At 54.2% G+C, this 18,990-nt stretch overlaps 6 protein-coding genes across 6 annotated transcripts; 5 read left to right on the top strand and 1 right to left on the bottom strand.

The window, feature by feature from the left end:
- Window positions 1-276: 276 nt before the first annotated feature.
- BU26DRAFT_531612 (uncharacterized protein) lies at window positions 277-5,622 on the top strand (the record flags this gene model as incomplete). Its single annotated transcript, XM_033831040.1, has 14 exons — window positions 277-764; window positions 795-1,243; window positions 1,274-1,519; window positions 1,562-1,612; window positions 1,643-1,724; window positions 1,761-2,115; window positions 2,149-2,372; window positions 2,403-2,571; window positions 2,626-2,769; window positions 2,806-3,021; window positions 3,184-3,453; window positions 3,487-5,142; window positions 5,263-5,389; window positions 5,441-5,622. The coding sequence occupies 14 exons, from the start codon at window positions 277-279 to the stop codon at window positions 5,620-5,622; spliced, it is 4,659 nt and encodes a 1,552-aa protein (XP_033683240.1).
- An 829-nt stretch (window positions 5,623-6,451) lies between these two features.
- BU26DRAFT_519963 (pre-mRNA-splicing factor ISY1) lies at window positions 6,452-7,738 on the top strand. Its single transcript, XM_033829191.1, has one exon. The coding sequence runs from the start codon at window positions 6,777-6,779 to the stop codon at window positions 7,536-7,538; it is 762 nt and encodes a 253-aa protein (XP_033683239.1). The 5' UTR covers window positions 6,452-6,776; the 3' UTR covers window positions 7,539-7,738.
- A 283-nt stretch (window positions 7,739-8,021) lies between these two features.
- BU26DRAFT_458417 (t-complex protein-like protein 1) lies at window positions 8,022-9,969 on the bottom strand. The gene is made up of 3 exons (XM_033824979.1): window positions 9,872-9,969; window positions 9,427-9,797; window positions 8,022-9,372 (listed from the first exon to the last, which is right to left on the bottom strand). Exons 1-3 carry the CDS (start codon window positions 9,928-9,930, stop codon window positions 8,135-8,137), a joined length of 1,668 nt encoding a protein of 555 aa, XP_033683238.1. The 5' UTR covers window positions 9,931-9,969; the 3' UTR covers window positions 8,022-8,134.
- A 624-nt stretch (window positions 9,970-10,593) lies between these two features.
- BU26DRAFT_519961 (uncharacterized protein) lies at window positions 10,594-11,839 on the top strand. The gene is made up of 3 exons (XM_033829190.1): window positions 10,594-10,670; window positions 10,720-11,417; window positions 11,474-11,839. Exons 1-3 carry the CDS (start codon window positions 10,625-10,627, stop codon window positions 11,771-11,773), a joined length of 1,044 nt encoding a protein of 347 aa, XP_033683237.1. The 5' UTR covers window positions 10,594-10,624; the 3' UTR covers window positions 11,774-11,839.
- Window positions 11,840-12,521: 682 nt separating this feature from the next.
- On the top strand, window positions 12,522-12,975 carry BU26DRAFT_605734 (uncharacterized protein; the record flags this gene model as incomplete). Its single annotated transcript, XM_033835613.1, has 2 exons — window positions 12,522-12,630; window positions 12,680-12,975. The coding sequence occupies 2 exons, from the start codon at window positions 12,522-12,524 to the stop codon at window positions 12,973-12,975; spliced, it is 405 nt and encodes a 134-aa protein (XP_033683236.1).
- A 727-nt stretch (window positions 12,976-13,702) lies between these two features.
- BU26DRAFT_329770 (uncharacterized protein) lies at window positions 13,703-18,487 on the top strand. The gene is made up of 5 exons (XM_033822169.1): window positions 13,703-15,461; window positions 15,622-16,253; window positions 16,303-17,137; window positions 17,187-17,660; window positions 17,720-18,487. The coding sequence occupies exons 1-5, from the start codon at window positions 13,811-13,813 to the stop codon at window positions 18,331-18,333; spliced, it is 4,206 nt and encodes a 1,401-aa protein (XP_033683235.1). The 5' UTR covers window positions 13,703-13,810; the 3' UTR covers window positions 18,334-18,487.
- Window positions 18,488-18,990: the final 503 nt, after the last annotated feature.

Raw genomic sequence — 18,990 nt, 5'->3', positions numbered from 1 at the left:
CTTCCCTCACCCTTCGCGAGCATTCCGGCCGCCTCCCGACGGGCGTGAAACATTCAATCGCTCTCGTGTCTAATATCCGCCGGTGCCCGACCTTCGCCTGCCCTTCCTTTCGTTCCAACGGTTCCTACGGTAATCGCCTTCTGATAGCAGTTTTCCCGCGTCTCACGCGATCGCGCTTCTACCTCGGACGCCACATACGAGCTGCAATATTCGCACCGAGCCGTCAACAAACCACCGGGCGATGGGAGGATAAGCGCTCAACCGTCGGGAGCACTAATGGCAACAACAGCGAACCCGCCACCCGGCGCTTTTGCCGTGGAGGACCACAATGGCTCGGATCCCTTCGTGACGAGCTCGCACGACCCACAGCGGCAGCGATACTCCGCCTTCGACAAGTCGCAGTTCTCTCTGTACCTAAATGGATCTCCGGCGCAAGCAAAGCGGGCGCTCCAGGCCCATCTCGCCGAGACAACACGCAGGCTGCAAGAGACGTCACACCTGGGCAATTCACTTGTCCAGCAGCGCAAGGAACTGGAGGAGAAGCTGAAGGAGGTCGAGAAACAAGAGGAGGATACCGACATCGGACCGGAGCTGCGCCAGAGGCTGGCTGAGCTCGAGAAGGAATTCAACGAGGTCGGAAGGGAGACGGCTCGCGCATTTCTCCCAAAGTCCAGGGTGCCAAGCGGTGAGGCGGCCGATTCAACAGCTGGTGCTTCAGTGTATTCCAGCGAAGCCCATCACTCCCCCTCCAAAGTCAGCGTTCCGTCCCGGAAACAGCGAAACCAGCAGCCCAGCCGGATAAACGACATTGCTCTTGCCACCGAGATATCCACCTCTCTGCTTGCACAGCTGAAGGACCTGCAGGCTGTCCTTTCGGAGAAGGATGAAGCACTCAAAGCCGCGAACCTGGACAGGTCACAACTCGAAATTGAGGTGGAGGGTCTCTCTCAGCGCTTGCGGACTATAGATGAGAGCGAATCCAGGCTCAAGGATGTCAACTGGAACCTAGAAACCCAGGTGCGCGATTTCGAAGCACAGTCCAGGGCAGCCGCGGACAAGGAGCATCGCATGAACAACAATCTCAATCTCGTCAAATCCGAAAAGGCCGCACTGGAACGGGAATTTGAAGAGCTGAAGCAGTTGTACTCCAAGCTCAGCGAGGACCACGTCACCCACACAAAACAGCACGAGACAGAACTGTCCGGCCTGCGGCGCAATGTCAGCATGGGAGAGTCCGAGAGGGGTGCTCTGCAGCGAAAGGTGGACGAGTTAGCTACGCAAAACCAAGAGCTTGCACGAGCTGTTGCGTATCGCATGCGGGGCGAAGACCACGCGTCTGCCGAGGATACTTCGCCAGATGAAGGCGCCGATCAGGACGACACCATCACACCTGAGCATTCACCGCCGCCGTCTCCTAGCAAAGCTACTCCGCGACACGGCCAGCTGGAGTCTGAGACGCTCAAGCATTCGCTTCATCATGCCCACCGCATGATTCAGCAGCTCAAGAACAACATCCACCGTGAAAAGACGGAGAAGATTGAGCTGAAGCGAATGCTGCAAGATGCCCGTGACGAGCTGGAATCGAACCGCAGCGCCCTTAATGGTCCTGGAAGTGCCGGCAAGCGGAGAAAGAATGACAAAGACGTATTCAAGAAACCTGCGCGTCCAGATCGACTTGGTGCTCTGAGAGCCGGAACTCAAGAGGTCATCGTGGACGATGAGGAGTGGGAGGAGCAGGAAGGAGCCCCTAACACGCCGAGCCGGCGACCTCGACAAGTAGACGTAGTTCCTGGAGCGTTCCCCAGCGGATTTAGCTCGGCCGCAGAAACGAGTGCCAATGAGGGTTTCGAGACCGCCAACGAAACCTCCGATGCTGCTTTCGAAACCGCTAATGAGCGCGACGGGACTACGACGGAGACCGACGCTTTCCAGACTGGAGCCGAGACGCTGGATGGCGACAGCAGTGATGAACTTACCGAAACTGAAGCCGGACCATCCACCGGAACAGTTCGTCAAAGGCCGTCCTCCCTAGCGACCAGCCACCGTGACTCATATGAGAGTACTGCATCTACATCCGGGGATGAATGGGACGACAATATGGACATCAAGACACCTGTGCAAACTCAACACCCTCGCTACAGACTCAAGGTCCGATCAGGCGCCTACCGGAGGTCCACTCCGCGAGCCAGCCAGGAGGCCTATGCAGATACTCCTCCAGTTGCGAACGACTCTCCTGCCAGCTTCGTTAGCAACAGCAATAACAGTACTCCAGCTCAAGGCAAGAGCTTGTTTGCGGAGTTGGGCGCTTTGAGTGCAGGGGAGAGCGAAGATGGAAGTGTTGCAGATGGGACACCGAGCCGGTCTACTATACTGTCGCCGGAGTCCTCTCCCGAAGCTCTTAGGAAGCCTGCTCTCGGAAGATCACCCCTTCAGTCGGTGGTACTCCCTAGACCAGCGATGGTGGATTCAAGTATGATGACAGAGCCTTGGGAGCCAGCTCCAGTTGTTGTTGAGATTCCGCCGATGGTGATGTCTTCGATCTCGGCTCAAGACAGTCAACCAATATCCCCCGTCATTGAGAAGGCACCGTTGCCGTCTCTGCAACTGTCTACACTCGCCACGCAGGGCACGGCACCTCAATCACCCCCTCCACCAGCTCTTCATATTTCTTCGCTCTCATCGCAAGATACCGTACCGCAGTCCCTGCCCCTGCCTTCGCTTCAGATGTCAAACTTGTCAGCACAGGGTACGGTACCTCAATCGCAACCTGTCCCCGCCTTCCATATGTCGGCAGTCTCCGCTCAGCACACTGCTCCTCAATCTGCACCCCCTCCTGCACTGCACATGTCTGCGGTTTCCGCGCAAGGGACTACTCCTCATTCTCCTCCTATGGCTCTAGGAATGTCCTCATTCGCTACACAGGCTACTGAACCTACGTCTCCTGTCATCGAGAGGGTTGCACCCCCGTCACTTGCGGTCTCATCCATATCACACCAGACAACTGAGCCCACAGAGCCCCATGTAGCGGAAGCAGCGCTCTTGCTTGATCGGACTCTGTCTACACAAGCAGCTAAGCCTATAGCGGAGTCGAAGACCCTGCACCCCACGCAGGAATCAAAGGCGATTCCATTGACTTTGTCGTCTCTTTATAGCCAGACGACGGCGCCGACTGAGCCACCTCAGCTTCCTCCGCTCAGCATATCACGGCTGTTCTCCCAGTCCGCGGAGCCTGTGGATGTGCCTCGACCGGCTGCTCCGCAGCTCTCTTCACTTTGGTCTCAGGCCACAGAGCCAGTCGAGATGCCCAAGCCGGCTGTTCCACATTACTCTTCGGTGTGGTCTCAAGCTACGGAGCCCATCACATCAAGACCACCGCGCTCGCAGTTCTCGGCCCTCACATCTCAGGCCACGGAACCGCTGCAGCTGCCAAGGCCCCTTCCACCACAGCTCTCTGTTCTCTCCTATCAGACCACTTCACCCGTGGAGCCGTCAAGGCAAATGCCGTCGGAAGTCTCAGCAATCACTACCCAGCACACCGAGCCGTATGAGGCTCCTGCGGCAATTCGACCCCAACATAGGTTCTCGGATGTCACAATCCTTCAGGACACGCAACCAGAGTCACCCACGCTCCCTTCGTTCCTGCCAAGTCCGAGCAGACCGCCCACAGCTCACCGCGTTGCGCCTCCGCCGTTGTCGTTGTCGACTATCGCATCACAAGAGACAGAGCCATCAGTGCCTTCAAGGCCATCGACCGCACACCGTGTCGGCCCTGCTCCGTTCGCCCTGTCTATAGGCGGAACTCAAACCGAGCAATCTGATGCCACAAAACGCGGGTTTTTTAGCTCTGTGCTCCCCTGGAGCAAGACTACGTCCGAGAAGGACATCCCAGCGGACGAAGTCCCTCCTGCCAGCCGAGAAGGTCGCATGCCACTGGCACTGATTGCTTCCAATGTGGTACAGAATGAACGTGGCCTCAGTGATGGTCGATCATCACCCTCAAAGCCTGGAATACCAACCACAGACGAAGGCACTCAAACCATGGTATCCGCAGAGCAAATCGACCGGCTACTTTTGGCGAGAAACCAACGACACTCTGGTACTATCGCAACAGCGGGCGTAGACAAGCGCATGTCACCGCCTGCCTCCCCTAGCAGACGGCTTTCCGGCGAACCTGGTCGCACACCTCGGCGCCCCGGCAGCTCCTCAAGCATGCGCTCTCGTACAGCGTCTCAACCACCCCTGCCTCCAGACCATAAGGAAGTCATTGCTGCAGCTTCGCTCAAATCGCCGGCCCCATTGCCGAGCCCGACTACCTCTGGCCCTGCCGTGATGGGTCCGCCAGCCATTCCAGCATCTGCTTATAAGAAGCGACCGCAGACGCCGACCACCAAGACAGCCAATGTTCCTCAGAGCCCGAAGACTGGCGGCACGACACCTCGGCCACGATATCACTCGCAGACTCGAAGTGGTGCTACGTCTCCGATCACTCGTCGATCGTCGGTGTCATCGTTCAGTTCAGAGATTGACCATCGATTCAATATCCCAGGCGCGCCTACTTTCAGCCAAAGTGGATTGGATGCCGACGCCACAGACCCGCGGATGATCCAAGCCATCACCCAGACAATGATTGGCGAGTTTCTTTGGAAATACACTCGGAAGGCTGGGCGTGAAGGCATGTCCGAGAACCGCCATCGTCGCTTCTTCTGGGTCCATCCGTACACCCGGACGTTGTACTGGAGTGAGCAGGACCCTGCGAGTGCCGGGAGAGCGCAGTTGAAAGCAAAGAGCGTTGCTATTGAGGCTGTTCATGAGATCTCGGATGATAATCCATATCCTCCAGGGCTTCACCGAAAGAGCCTGGTTGTTATAACTCCTGGTCGCACGATCAAGTTCACAGCAACGACTAGCCAGCGTCATGAAACCTGGTTCAACGCACTCCTCTACCTGCTTAAACGGGCAGGCGAGGGCGAAGAGGAACAGAAGTCTGAGGCTGCGGATGAAATTCAGAACGAGTTCAACGCCGGCTACAGTAGGAGCACCTCCCGACAGACGGGCCGTTCAAGAGCCTCGCTCTCATCCTATGCCAGCCGCCGCGCCTCTTCTCCTCATCACGCCCAGATCCCCACGCTCAGGCAATCGACAGTGACACAACAACGAGCGTCTTCGACTGATCCGGGACAAAATTCTGTAGCCTCGCGTTTCAGCAGCATGTTCCGTCCGACGTCCGCAATGCGAGGGTCCTTTTCCTCCAGGAAGAGCAAGGCTAGTGATATTACTTCGTACGAGGAACCGAGCAACTCTGCGGCAGATCTTAGCAGGGAAATGGTGGAAGCAAATGCACGGGACTCGGATCGAATGGAGATGGTGAATGTGAGGGCATGTTGCGATGGTATGTTTATTGTTTTAATGGTGCGGAACGTTTATGCTAATATTATCTCAGGTAAACATGACGTCGGTCATCTCCACCATACCGCCAAAGGTCGCCATAACAGCTTCAACGCCAACTCCCGGCCCTCTCTCATCGGCTCCATGAGCTCTCGATCACATTCCCGCGCAGAGTCACGGAACGAGCAAATCCGTCACCAGACTGAGCTGGAAGCGGCGAACGCGAGTGCCTGTTAAGCCTCCTCCTACTACCTACCTCTCCTAAAAGCATCACTACTTTCATGTTTGTTTTGGCAGCGCCATACCTCACATAGTCACCGATCTGACTGACACTCCCTCTATCTCTTTAGTCTTAAAACCGCAAATGCACCCGAAGCATTCCTTCTCTCCTCTGTCTGTTTCCATAAAGCTCTCGGTATTTGGGCATTGTCTCTCGGCCTGGGTTCGGTTGAAGCGGCCACCGTTGGATTGGAGCCTCGAAAGCCTTTGGGTCTGGGCCCGGCGTTCCGCGGTGAAGAATTGGGTCGGCGATCTTGTGAGCAAGATTGAATGGGGCTGGGCCTGGAACACTGAGACGACAACTGCTTCTCCTAAGAAGCGTACATGACGACTTTTCTACCTCTCTTCTCCTTCCTCCGTTGTACCACCTTCATAATCATCTAGCTGATTAGCGTGCTATCCTTTTTTTTGTCACTCCTTGGCTTGTCATTGGTATCGTTTGGAGAAGGGGAGCTATTCTCTTAATGTCTTTTTGGTGGTGTGTGGACGAACGGTGGGCCCGTTCCGATGGACGTTGGTCAAATTGGCGGTAGCATGAATGGAAAGAAAGATATAAATTGCGAATCTCGTCCTAATGTCGCTGTGACGCCCCGCTACTCCACGAGTCGCAGAGTTATAGAACTGAAATGACATGGACCTAAACGCATGAACATGCTGCCTGAATCGGGAATAGCTAGCTACTGCCGAAGAGGAAAAGCCGGGGTGAAACAAAACACGGCCTTGGCAATTGTGATTCTGCCCCGCCACCGCCTGCCGTCTTCGGAAAGCTTCCAAGCTTTGTCCAAAACACCAAACTTTCGCTGTCGCCCAACGCGTCTGCACTGTCTCCATCAATCTCGAACGCCCCCGCCGCACTCCGTGCTTCACTCCTTCGACTCAGAGCCGTTTCCTTGCTTTCGATTCTGCGACTGCGGGCAGCGATTCTTTGTTTATTTACGACATTTGGTGTTGGGAAGGGAGTCCAAGGACTGGGGTGTGACAAGGGCTTTCCTATACAACTCTACATCCCCGACCGAGCGCGGCCAACGACGCACACGATCCACCACTACCCTCTCGAAGCGCATCGACAACCTACCCAGACACATTCCGAGGCTTCCTGAAGCACCGCAATCATGGCTCGCAACAGCGAAAAGGCGCACTCGATGCTCTTCCGCTTCCGCGCTGCGCAAGCCGCCGAAGCAGGCATAATCGACATCTCGCGCACCCGCCGCCCCAAACTAATAACCTCCGTCTCCTCGATCCCCGTGTGCGAGAAGTGGCGCGGCCAGGTCCTCAAAGAGATCAGCCGGAAAGTGACGAAGATCCAGGATCTCGCGCTGAGCGACTACCAGATCAGGGACTTGAACGATGAGATCAACAAGCTGATGCGGGAGAAGCACATGTGGGAGGCGCAGATTAGGAATCTGGGTGGACCGAATTATATGAGGGGAGGTAGGGTGGTGGATGAGGAGGGGAGGGAGGTTCCTGGCGGAGGGAAGGGGTATAGATACTTCGGGCGCGCACGCGAACTGCCCGGTGTCAAGGAACTCTTCGAGCGGCAGCAGCGGCCTGAAGACGATGAGGGGATCGTGAAGGGGCGCGAGAAGCGGAGTGAGCTGCGGCAGAGAGTCGACGCAGGGTATTATGGATACAATCTTGATGAAGAGGATGGGACCTTGTTGGCGTATGAGAGGGCGAAGGAGAAAGAGGCGTGGGATAATTTCATCGAGCTGCCGGATAATCTTGACGAGAAACCAGGCAAGACGCAGAAGGAGTGGGTGGAGTTGCCAGGGGATGCAGGGGATGGGGTGAAGTGGAGGGTGCCGACGCTTGAAGAGGTCAACGATGAGCTGGTGGAGCGAAGGAGGAGGAAGTTGCTCGAGAAGCTGGGCTGAATACGTTCTCATCATCGACGACGGTCCGCGATGCGAAGAACAGCTTCTACGTGGACACCGGGCTTGCAGTTCAACGGCGGACCAGCTTTACTTTCGTTTTGCATTTCTTTTCGGGGGACTAAAAGTTTGGACAGATTGATTGATACCCTCCGTGGACCAGAACGGAATTGAGACCGATGGGGCTCTTTTGTACACTGCAGTATATCATACCCAGCGGCGCACGGATTGCGGCGCGCTGGAATCATAGCAGACTGACTGAGACGATATTCCTTTCGGGTCTGTAAGATCATAGCAAGAAATGCAACACAACGTGAATCAAGCACAGGAACTTTCTCCAATGAGCATTACCGTGTATGGATAATGAAGATAGTTCATGTCTTGCGGGGTGGGCATCTACGTTTCGGGATGAGCGATTCGGGATGTATCTGCCTCAAGGACTTCAGGATCGTACTGATTGTTGACCTCCAAAATCTCAGTTTGAGTGGTTCGAGCGTGTGCAGGCTTTTCGACCAGAGTCGTTATCATTAGAAAGCCTAGTCCAGCTATGGTATTCGGTCCATATCATTATAAACATTCCCTCTCCGTACCGCCTACACCTAATCGTCAGCATCCCAATTTCCCTGCTGCGCCTTCCCAGGCATCTTGGGTCCTCCGGCCTGCCTTGCCACAATAATTTGATCGACGCTCAACACCGTCCTCGCCGCCTCTGTCGCCAGCCTAATCGCCCAGCTCTTGCTCACCCACAGATCCAGAATGCCCTCCTCCTTCGCATCCAGCGTACCAGTCTTGTCCTCATTCTCGATGTCCACGCCGGTGGTCCACTCGTCGTCTTTGCGGCCTTTTTGGGCGGCGTGTGCGACGTAGAGGCGGGCAAGCACTTCGGTGGCGTCCAGACCGGCGGATTCGGCGAGTGTGCGTGGGATTACCTCGAAGGCTTCACCGTATTTGCGGATGCTGTATTGGGATAGCCCCGGCGTGCGGTCCGCGAGAGACTTGATGCGCTCGATGAGTTGCATTTCCGTGGCGCCGGCACCGGGGACGAGGCGCGGGTCGCGGGTTATAGCCTTAACCACATTCACGCCATCATCGATCGCACGCTCTACATCGTCGAGGTGGTTTTGCGTAGCTCCCCGTAGAACGATGGTCGCTGTCCGCGTCTGCTCGTTTTCTTGCCTGAAGACAGTTACCCGGTCGCCGCCAATCTCGAGGGTCTCAACGACGTCGATGCTGCCCATTTCGTCGGGCATAGGAGCTCCGAGACGGGCGAGTGGTGTTGCGCCGACGACGCGGCATAGACGTCGGAGTTCGAATTTCGAGAGGACCTTGATGACGAGGATGTTGTAGCGGTTGAGATAGTGGGCGGCAAGTTCTCCAACTGTTGAGCCAGCGACGACGACGCGGAGACCAGAATCGTGTAGCTCCTTGATGATAGCCTCAATCTGGTGTTCCTCTCCTTTCGTGAAGTCCAGCATCTCTTTTGCGTTGTGTAGTAGCACCGTTCCTTTCGTCTCGGTCTGGGAAATGTCGATCGGGCATGAGTAGACGCCAACCTTGGCCTTTTTTGACTTCTTGATGATGCCTTCTGGTTCACGTGCGAACACCATACCCTTGACGACCTTGCTCTGCTCTAGGGCGCCGCCCATGATTTTGACTACCCGGACGTTGTCCACATTGAAGTTGACTGGGTTCTTGGGGAGGACTGCCAGAACAGCTTCGGCGACGAGGTCGGCAAGGAAGTCTTCGCTGCCGGATTGCTTGGCTGCTACGACGGTGCGAATCGCCTTGCTAAGTTCGTCTTGCGACCGGATGTCCTCGACTCTGTCGCACACCAGCTCTAACCTCGCTATTAGCTTCGTTTCATAGGCACAAGTGCTTCAGTAGGTTATACCTTCCAGAATCTCCAGCGCCGCATTCTGCGCCTTCTCGTACCCCAGAACAATATCACTAGTCTTCAACCCCATCCTTAGCAGCTCCTCCGCCTTTTTCAGCAGCTCGCCCGCCAGGACAATAACCATATTTGTCGCGTCGCCCATTTCCGCCTCTTGCTGCTGACTTGCCATAACGACCAGTTTCGCGGCGGGATGGACCACCTCTAGCTCACGCAGTATAGTGGCAGCGTCCGACGTCAGTATCATTTTCTGGAGGTGGTTTACGATGATTTTGTTGCGGCCGTAGGGGCCCAGCGAGGTCTGTACGGTCTGTGCAATCGTACGGCATGCGTCGATATTGCGGAGGACTGCTCCATCTTCGGCGTCGTAGCTGTTGTGGGGTGGTTAGCTTTGTATACGACGCCGGAGGTATTCGGGCGGGGCAAAACGGTGAGGGGGCCTTACTTCTGATAGCCTTGCTTGAAAAGCCCAGCGTTCGGGGCGCTGGGTATTGAGAGCGACATTTCGGATATGTAGTAGGGGTATCTTGAGGTGGTGTGGTGTGGTGCCTTGGAGCTGCTTCGCGCAGACGCGTTTCTTAAAATCTGGTCGGCGTTAAGTTTCACCGACACCCGCGTTATGCTTTTTGCGTATGCAGCGTACGGTTTCTCGACAATGGAAATCGCTTATGATATTTTGAATTACTTGTCCACATTGAGGCCGGTGATGGACTCCGTCTGCCTGATTCAATGCTCCTGAGCCTGCCCCTGCTAAACCATGCCACGAAACTCCTCATCCTTACTACGCATTTGCATTATACGAAGCTGGCAACTAGCGTCTTCTGTTCCTCTGAAGTTCTATTGCCGTATGCACGCATCCCAGAACCTGAAGAGGCCTGAAGCTGTTAAATAGATGTGAGCAGGATCTATCTAGCCGTGCACCTTGGAGTAAATATACGAAGGCACTGCTAGCGAAAAAGACTGTCCGATTTCCTCTAGGCACCTGTAAATGACCAACATCTCATGGAAATACGAGTATACTGGGGATAAGGAATGGTGCCGTAGGAAGAAAGAACAGACCCCGAATCCGAACTGAAGAAAAGGTTTGATGATGATTAGTAAGACAGCGCACGTGCAGCGCTAAGCCGAATGCACCTCCGCTCCCCGAAACTTTTCGAGATGGAGCGAGCAGTTAACGACGCGACACGCTGATGAAGCGATGAACGCAGGGCAGCAGACGACGAGGCGGCTGGCCTCGAGAGCAGGTAGGTAGATCAATTGCACTTCTTGAAGCATTTGACTAATGAGAAACAGGTCAATCAATATGCCGCTCATGTAAAGACACCCGCGCCCGCAACTATGCCTCAGCAGCGGCAGCAGCCGTGCAGACCGAAGATCAGATTGCGCAGCATGTGCCCCCCGTTGCCCAAATATCCCCCTCAACCTCCTATGCTGTAAACGCAGGCGTCGTCCTCTCTCGACCTCCGCAAATAACACGCGATCTACACCCCTTCGAATCCGCCTTCTTCCTGTACCAGCGGCGTCTTAATGAGCGACTAGCCCTCCCATTCACGCGATACTTCTACTTTAAAAAGAGGACACCAGCGGATCTAGAATGGAAAAGGAAGATGAGGCAGCGATTGACACCAGCGCGGGATATCGGACGATATAAAGGGTACGGGGAAGAAGCGTGGAATGACGAGATCCTTGTTGGCGCAAAGGAGAGCGACCTCCAATGGCAGGTCGAGCGACTGTTGAAAGATTCCGAGCAGAGCGGAATAGAAGGACAAGTCGAGGAGGGCGGTGAGGGGTCCAGCACCCCAAATGCTGGCAAAAAAGTCGAACATGAGCCGGTGGAGAGACCCATGCCAAGAGTCACGGAAGCTGATTTAAAGAACGACGTCAAGAGCTTGAACCGGGCGCTGCAGAGAACACTATATCTGCTCGTCAAGAACAAGGAGGGTCATTGGATGTTTCCGCAGGACAAATTGGCCAATGAGACTCTGCACGCCGTATGTTCACATCCTCCACATATGCTGAAAGTGGCAGCGAGGCTAATATCTCACAGGCAGCACACCGCATCCTCGGTCTAGCCGGCGGTGTGAACATGAATACCTGGGTCGTCGGCAATGTGCCCATTGGCCACCACCAGCAAGACTACCTCGAGCCTACGAAGACCGCTTCAGGTCTCAATGAATTTGGCCTGAAGACCTTCTTTATGAAAGCGCGCATCATGGCCGGCCAAGCCAACTTGAAGGACAACAAGCTTGGTCTCACGGACTTTAAATGGCTAGCGAAAGACGAGATCCAGAAGGAGGTCGACCGGAAATACTGGCAATCGATTAAGAATATGCTCGCCGAGCGGTAAATATGCGAAAGCTTTAGGCAGTTTGTAGAATAGGTACGGGTCTTGTAGAATCATTGTACAGTATGCTTTCTATTCGCAGTGCTCGACATTACACCATCTAGGCTTCTATCCCTGACTTTATTCGACGAACGTCTGCGCCTCTACAGGTGTCGGACCTCGCGCTCCCTATGCGCCAATTGTTCGGATTTACTCACCTTGCGCAACTGCTCTTGTTCTCGCGACGCGTAACACTCCTCTTCCAGACAGGGCTGCTCGGGTCCGGGGCGTTTGTACCACGTCCAGGTCCCGCCATCGCGCAGTATTCCCCATTTGTTGGGTGGGGGGTTGCTCGCGAGCATACTAACGGTCACACAGCCCGTTCAGAGTTCACACTGTTTTCATTGGTACACTACACGAGCCCGAGTGAATTTAGGTCCCCTGCATGGCTAAGCTCCGATATCTCCATCCAATATGTCATCGAGCGTTTACATGTCGGTGTGTTACTACTCCAGACATAGTCAATGGACCGGACGAGAGATGCGAGGAAAGGCCTGCTCCCCATGCCTAGCTTGCTGTTTTTGCGGGACCCCGGGCTGGAGCTTATGATAAATATAAGGTCTTGGAAATACCCTTTTTTAAAAGCTAACTACTTTCTAAGCGTAGGATAGCTCATTTTCTTTCGAGGATAATTGTCTTTGGATTACATTTCGAGTCTGAAGTTCTGGAGGTAGAAAAGGAAGGAGTCATATCGAATAAAGCAGCATGGATCATGGAAGCGAAGGCGAAGCCCCTTGTGGTCAACGAGGCGCCTATGCCAAAGGCAGGACCGAGCGAAGTCATCATTAAGAACCACGCCATTGCTATCAATCCGATTGACTGTAATGTGCCTCCTCATTTCACTAAGAATTAAAAGCTGATACTGTCTAGGGAAGATACAAGAGACCGGTACGGCACTCGGCAGGCGCTACGCCACCGTTCTTTCACCACGGGGCCTGCCGGAGGGGGTTGAGGGGATGCATGTTTTTGCGAGCGTGATCGCGAGTAAAGGTAGGAATGTCGGCGAGGCGGCGTGGGGGAAGTGGGTGCCAGGTGCTTTGGAGAGTGGAGCGCTCAACGCGAAGCCGGATCCGGTTGTGGGCGGTAAGGGGTTAGATGGTATTCAAGACGCGTTGGATATGCAGAAGAAAGGGGTTAGTTTAGCGAAGGTGGTTGTAGAGTTGTAGGGAAGGTCCTCAGGAGAGAGGGGAAACTAATTGATATATTGACTTTCTCTTACTTGAAGTCACCATTTCGTATAGGTTATGCTAACCGGCAGCAAGCGGAGTTTATGCCTACATGCAAAAAGGGTTTGAGGACGCCAAAACTAAGAAGAGAGAAAAGATAGTATAACAGAACCACGGTGACGTGGCATGGGAGGTGGACGCGAGATGAGTGCTGGCAGGTGAATCGCTGCGCTGAGTACGTCGTATCTTCTCTGCTCCTATGTAGAGACATGACTGCCATGGAGTAGTATAAGACTTTAAGTGGCCATAGACTGTGCTCAGGTGGTTACACAATCACGGGATTTCGTGGTGAAAATGAGGCGCTAACATCCGCGAGTCATAAACCAAGGGGCCGGGCGCCCACCCCTCCGACTTCTGCATCTCTCCATCACCGTTCCACCGCGCCTTCCTTGGCTAACATCATGCGTCGATTCTTTTGAGATTATTATTCGCGTTATCCTCACTTTTGCTTCTATTGCATATCCTCTCACAAAGCTCGCGAGTCGTCGAGGGGTCCTGCCCGCTCCGTGTGGATTCTGTCGCAAAAGATCAAACTCAATACTCCTCGAAAGACATTGATAAACGCACAGAGAACGTTATTGCCCCTTGTGCCATTTTTCCATTATAGGGGCAAAGTATACGACAGTCCTTTTGACGCTTGTTGGGGTCTGTTGTCTCAATCTACATTTGAGGGGCTTCGGCCTGCTTTTCCTTTCCCGCTCTTCTTGAAATTTCGACTCGAGACACCTACACCGGAGTACTTCGGTTCTCTGTAGCCGGAGAGGAATACGAAGCCATGCCTGCTATTTGCCGGGCGCGTCTGCTGTCTGATTTGACCGGCCAGACGCCATGCGACAAGGAAGCTACTTCCCTTGATGGGCGACTCTGTGCTTTCCACAGCCGCCAGTGCCAGGGACTATACCGCGGATACAAGAGACGCAACGCGGAGCTCGACAAGCTATCCGAGAAGCCTCCAGCCTTTTTGGCAACTTCCAGGACGTCGCTGGTAACGCAAGATTTCGGGGGTGTTGAACACGAAACCACGCTTCGAGAGCTGCATGAATATCTCTTCAGAAAGTATATCCTGCTCGAACGAGTCATCAGGGCACGAAAGCTTCATCACAGCCATTTCTTTGCGATTGATCACGATTACGGCCACGAAAAGTATCTGACGAAGTTGCAAAATGACAAGCATGTCATGGCAAGAGCACTGGAACGGCTTGGAAAGCGTGGCGCGGAAGTCATGTACAAGAATAAAGAATGGCTCGATTGGGTGAAGAAATGCCAGGAGGAGGAGGAGACTCAGCGCGAGAATGAGAGCAAAAAGGTCAAACTCGAGTCGCTGCTCTTCAAACGACACCAGAAGGAGATCGAGCGTCATCAGCGGGAGATAAAGTCCAGGGAAAATCAACTGCGTGAGGGAGAATTCCTTCAAAAGGTGTACGAACAACGACTCTCCGAGATGTCCGAGGATGAGCAGGATGAGTGGGACCCCGTGCAAGATCTGTTCGGCGGCGAGAGGGCCAACTACGTTGATCTTATCAAGTTCTTTCTTATGCTTAAAGACCAAGACACATCAGAGGCAAACGCCAGTGACTCCGGTCTGCCTGTCAGCAATGGCACCACCGAAACGGAACACCAAGAGAAATCGCTTTCCAAGAGCGCGAAGAAGCGAGCGAAAAAGGCCAATTCGGCGATGAAGAAGCTAGCTGACCCTTCTCAACAAGCTGCTGACGGTAGAGGCCCTAACACCATCGAAATGGAGACGCGCGCACAAATGAGGGAACGACTGCAAAAACCTGTCAAGTATGAGCGGCCGAAAGGTTGGTACATCGATACCGAAAACGGGCCTATTGGTGTTCAGTCGCAAACGCATCCGCTCCCAGACGACGAGATCGACCAGTTGCTCCAGGAGGTTGCCGAAGTCAAGAATTTTCTATTCTGCCGATTGTTGCTCTCTCACGCATCACTCCTTCCCTTTGCGCTCCAGGCAAACAGCATTGAAGATTTCCTTGCCAATGAGAACGTCACACAGGAGCATCTTCGAGACCTATGTCTCAAGATCGAACGGCCCAGGCTTCAAGACGTCCGGGATGCTTGTGCTGACTTCATACGCGGAGAAAATGAGGATGTAGAAGGGGAGGAGCTGGACAAACGCAGCGAAGAGGAAGGGGAGAAACCGCGCACAAAATTAATACCCAAGAAGTACGCCCTTGAATTCAAAAGTCGTAAGAGCATCCCGGAGAAATATCAAACAAAGCGCGAAAAGGCTGCGAAGAAGGAACGCACGACTCCACAACAGCTCCTCGGAGAAGACGAACGCGATGGCGTCGTCGATTTCGGAGAAGTCACCGATGAGAAGGACTACAGGCGCAAACAGATGCGGATCAAGATATGCGGGCGATACATGTATAACTACCCAAGCGAGAAGGCTCTGGGCCGCGCCGGTAAGTAGTAGCGACTCACACCAGCATGTCTTAGGTTGGACTTGAGAAAGCCACTCCTGGACGCTTTCAATGGGTAAAGACCTAAACATTTTAGGATGTTGACCTAACCCCTTCTCTCTAAGTTCAAGGCAGGTGCTAATTTGTAATACCACGTTCGTAGGTTGGTACCATTTCTCCGTTATCGCCAAAGACTCTAGCCTCTTCGATGCGGTAGAGCTCTGCCGTAACTGGACCGAGTTCTTCGAGTTGAACATCCTATGTCTCTACCACTACTTCCCAGCTCCGAAGTGGACGCTATTTACTGGAGACATCTTACGACAGCAATTGTTGCAGCTTGGCTTCATTCCATACTTCGCATGCGACAAGGCAGACAAGTTTACGCATTATTTCCAAACAGGATCTCGTGGCATGGCTCGCCGATCCCACGAGGTCTTCGAGATGAGGAACTTCATCTGTGCTCACATCAAGCGTGACGACGAAATAAGTCGCCGCTTTATCCAGTACTTGTCGATGGAAACCTGGGAGCTCCGCGCTCTGATCCGGGATCGCAAAACTGGTCGAGTGCTCATTCAGCCACCCGAAGATGAACTCTGGTTGGTGCGCGAGAAAAGTGGCTGGGGACGCGCCCTCAAGAATGACTTCGAGACCGTTGCTGAAGTGGGACCGGAGTTTTTTGAGAAGATGGACGATATCCGACAGTGGCACTTCAGCTTTGAAGAATACTATGACGTGTACATCTGGGATTCAAATCCCGGCAGGTCTTACCACATTCTACAACGAAAGATTGAGGAGGTAGGTGCAGGCTAGCCTGAGAGGAATTTCCAATGACTAACGCAAGCAGACACTTACCCGTGCGATGCGTGTCAAGGAGCTTAAAGATATGTTTAGTGTCTGCGCTCCTGTTCTCAAGACAGTCACGAGAGATGAAGAGACAGGAAGAGTCCGCACGGTCAAGGCTGGAGAAGAGAGCATATGGGATACTCTAAGCAGTACCGCAAGAGCGTGGAAGTGGTCGCCTGATACGGGTGATCAGGACGAAGGCTTCGACGAGTCATATGCGTATACCGAGGCGGACGAGCTGGAAGACGCTATACTTTTCCCGGAGGAAGAAAGTGGAGAATTGAAAGACAATCTGTTCAGGGCGAATCCAAGCATTATGGAAATGTTCGAGAAGAGGCCGGCCTTGGACATGCGTCGATTCGCAGAAGACCTTTCATCTGACGAGGAGCTCTCAGATGAAGAGCCTGATGGAGAGTCTCATGATGAGGCGCTCGACGAGACACTCAATGATGCGCTCGCTCAAGCACTCGAAGGTGCTCCTTACGATGATGGCGACCCAGAGTGGGATACGGAAAACTCGTCAGACATGGATTCTGCCTCTTACGATGACCACGAGTTCGTCACTGCGGAGGAAGCCGATATGGATGATGCTCTCGAGGCACTTGACAAGCGCTTCAAAACGATGACCATCGCTAACACTAGAGATCCTGACTACTTTCTACCCATTCTGCGGGATCCCTCATCTGCTGAGATGATACCCCAGAGCGTCAGGGACAATCCTGCAGACTTGATGGCGGCGCTCCGGCTTAGTATGAAGAGGCAAAAGGTGTACAACAACAGCCACGACGCCCTCGAGGCGGACTTCTTTCGTCATATTGACAGGGAGAAATCGAAGGGTACGAAACTTAGGGTTGCTTTTCCTAGCTTCGCCGCTAACATGTACAGTCTTCAAAAATTGTTGGCGAATGGGGGACCTGTCACCCAATGCTATCAAAAGACAGATTGAATGGTATGTCATGGTAGGCTTCATGGACGACTTCATCATGGAAGAGGGCCTCAAGACGGGTCCTTTCGAACTATGCAAGTTCATGCGCATGGCATCTCACTTTACCGACGAACGTCGTATTGTGGATGATGCTTTCAAGGCATGCGCGGCCGTCGCACTGTTCTTCGATACGGAAGCTTTCCTAGGGACAGAGCGTGGAGAGTTATTCAAGAACTCAAAGCTCCTCGACCAGGCCGAACGAGCAAAGGAAGTGCCTGATCGACGAACGCACATGAGCAACAAGACCATGCCGAAGGAATTTTGGGCGGATTGGGATCGGTTGCTCAAAGACAACAAGCGCGCGAGTGGAGACGTGGTGGATGACATCTATCCAATGGAATGGCGCAAGGCAATCCGTCCAGTGATCGTACGCCGTAAGTGCTGACTTTATACGCCCGATCTCTCTCCTACCACCTTCTGACGCGTCCTCTAGTGTTCAAAGCTGGCGTAATCGCTCAGTCGTATTGCGGCTCCGCTGCCGGCATAGCAACGGCCAATGCCGAACCTGATCGTCCGATGGATCTCTATATCGACTACCGGATCAGCATCCCCTTGGCGAGAGTAGTCTCTCACCTCAGGGACCCTACGCCGCTCGATCGCACCTACATTCTAACCAAGGCTCGTAGGTTTCGCGATCAGCAGCCTAATGCACGCTTCTCAGCTCTTCGCATGTGGAGCGCGCCCCACTTTTACCCCCTGATGCTCGGAATCGACAAACGGCCGATGTGTTCGTTCCTCGACGACCGCGGACGCGCCTGGGAGTTCAAATTCATCCCCAAGGACATGCCGTACAGCGAGTGGTCAGTCCACCAGCAGCTGTCGCTGCGCATCGAGCCTTACAGGGATATTTTCGGTGATCAGGTCATGGTTGCCAAAGACTTGGTTCTCGTCATGGGCAAGGACGAGAGGGACGTGAGAAGGCTGAGCGAAGGTGTGACGTGGGCGATTCAGACGAAACCTTGGCGGCTGGAGGTGGACTTTTGGCGGAGCTTTGTCAATGTTGACGTGCAGTTCTTGGAGAGGCTGCATGAGAAGTGGTTGGAGTAGGGGGATGAGGTGATGGTCGAGAGGTGCATGGACGTCCCCGGACGGAGGGCCGGGAGCCTGCTATATACGGCGTTCCATGCTATAGCTGGTCGAAAGGAGTTGGTGGGTGTTGGGCGCACTATCGGAGGACGTTTCTAAGAAGTGCCCATCTCCGCGACTCATAGTATATCTCTGCGTCGGACGCAGGGTTCAGGTATGGTCGTGTGTTACACGGCAGGACGGGTGCATTATCAGAATCTCACATGCGAATCACTTGGCAGGAACGTGTGGGATCGATAGATGAAGCCAAATGAACTCGATGGACATGTCACCCGCTCCAAGGGCTGGTAGTCGACGGACGACGGGCGCCGATCGCTGCAGAGCGCGGATCCTCGCGTGCCCGGATAGCCCTTTTGGGAGCTTCCCAGGCCGTTGCGCTTCGCGCCGTGGCATGTGAACCATGTCGATTTAGCCGATCGAGATGGGCAGGAGGGAATTGCGGTGAGCGCATGCGGACGGCTAGTCGACGGGTCCGCACGCGCGTGTGTGCAGCTGCAGATGCATCTGGCCGGCGGTGGTCGACGGGCGGGCATATGGGATTGCAGAGGTGAGACGGCGGCGGTGGTGTTTTCGCCAGCAGCCCCGGCCCGTTAGTCAGCGCCCGCCCGCCATGTTCTT

This window comes from Trematosphaeria pertusa (assembly GCF_010094035.1).
Source record: "Trematosphaeria pertusa strain CBS 122368 unplaced genomic scaffold BU26scaffold_8, whole genome shotgun sequence".
NCBI classification, from domain to species: Eukaryota; Fungi; Ascomycota; class Dothideomycetes; order Pleosporales; family Trematosphaeriaceae; genus Trematosphaeria; species Trematosphaeria pertusa.
This window is presented reverse-complemented; position numbering and strand designations above follow the sequence as displayed.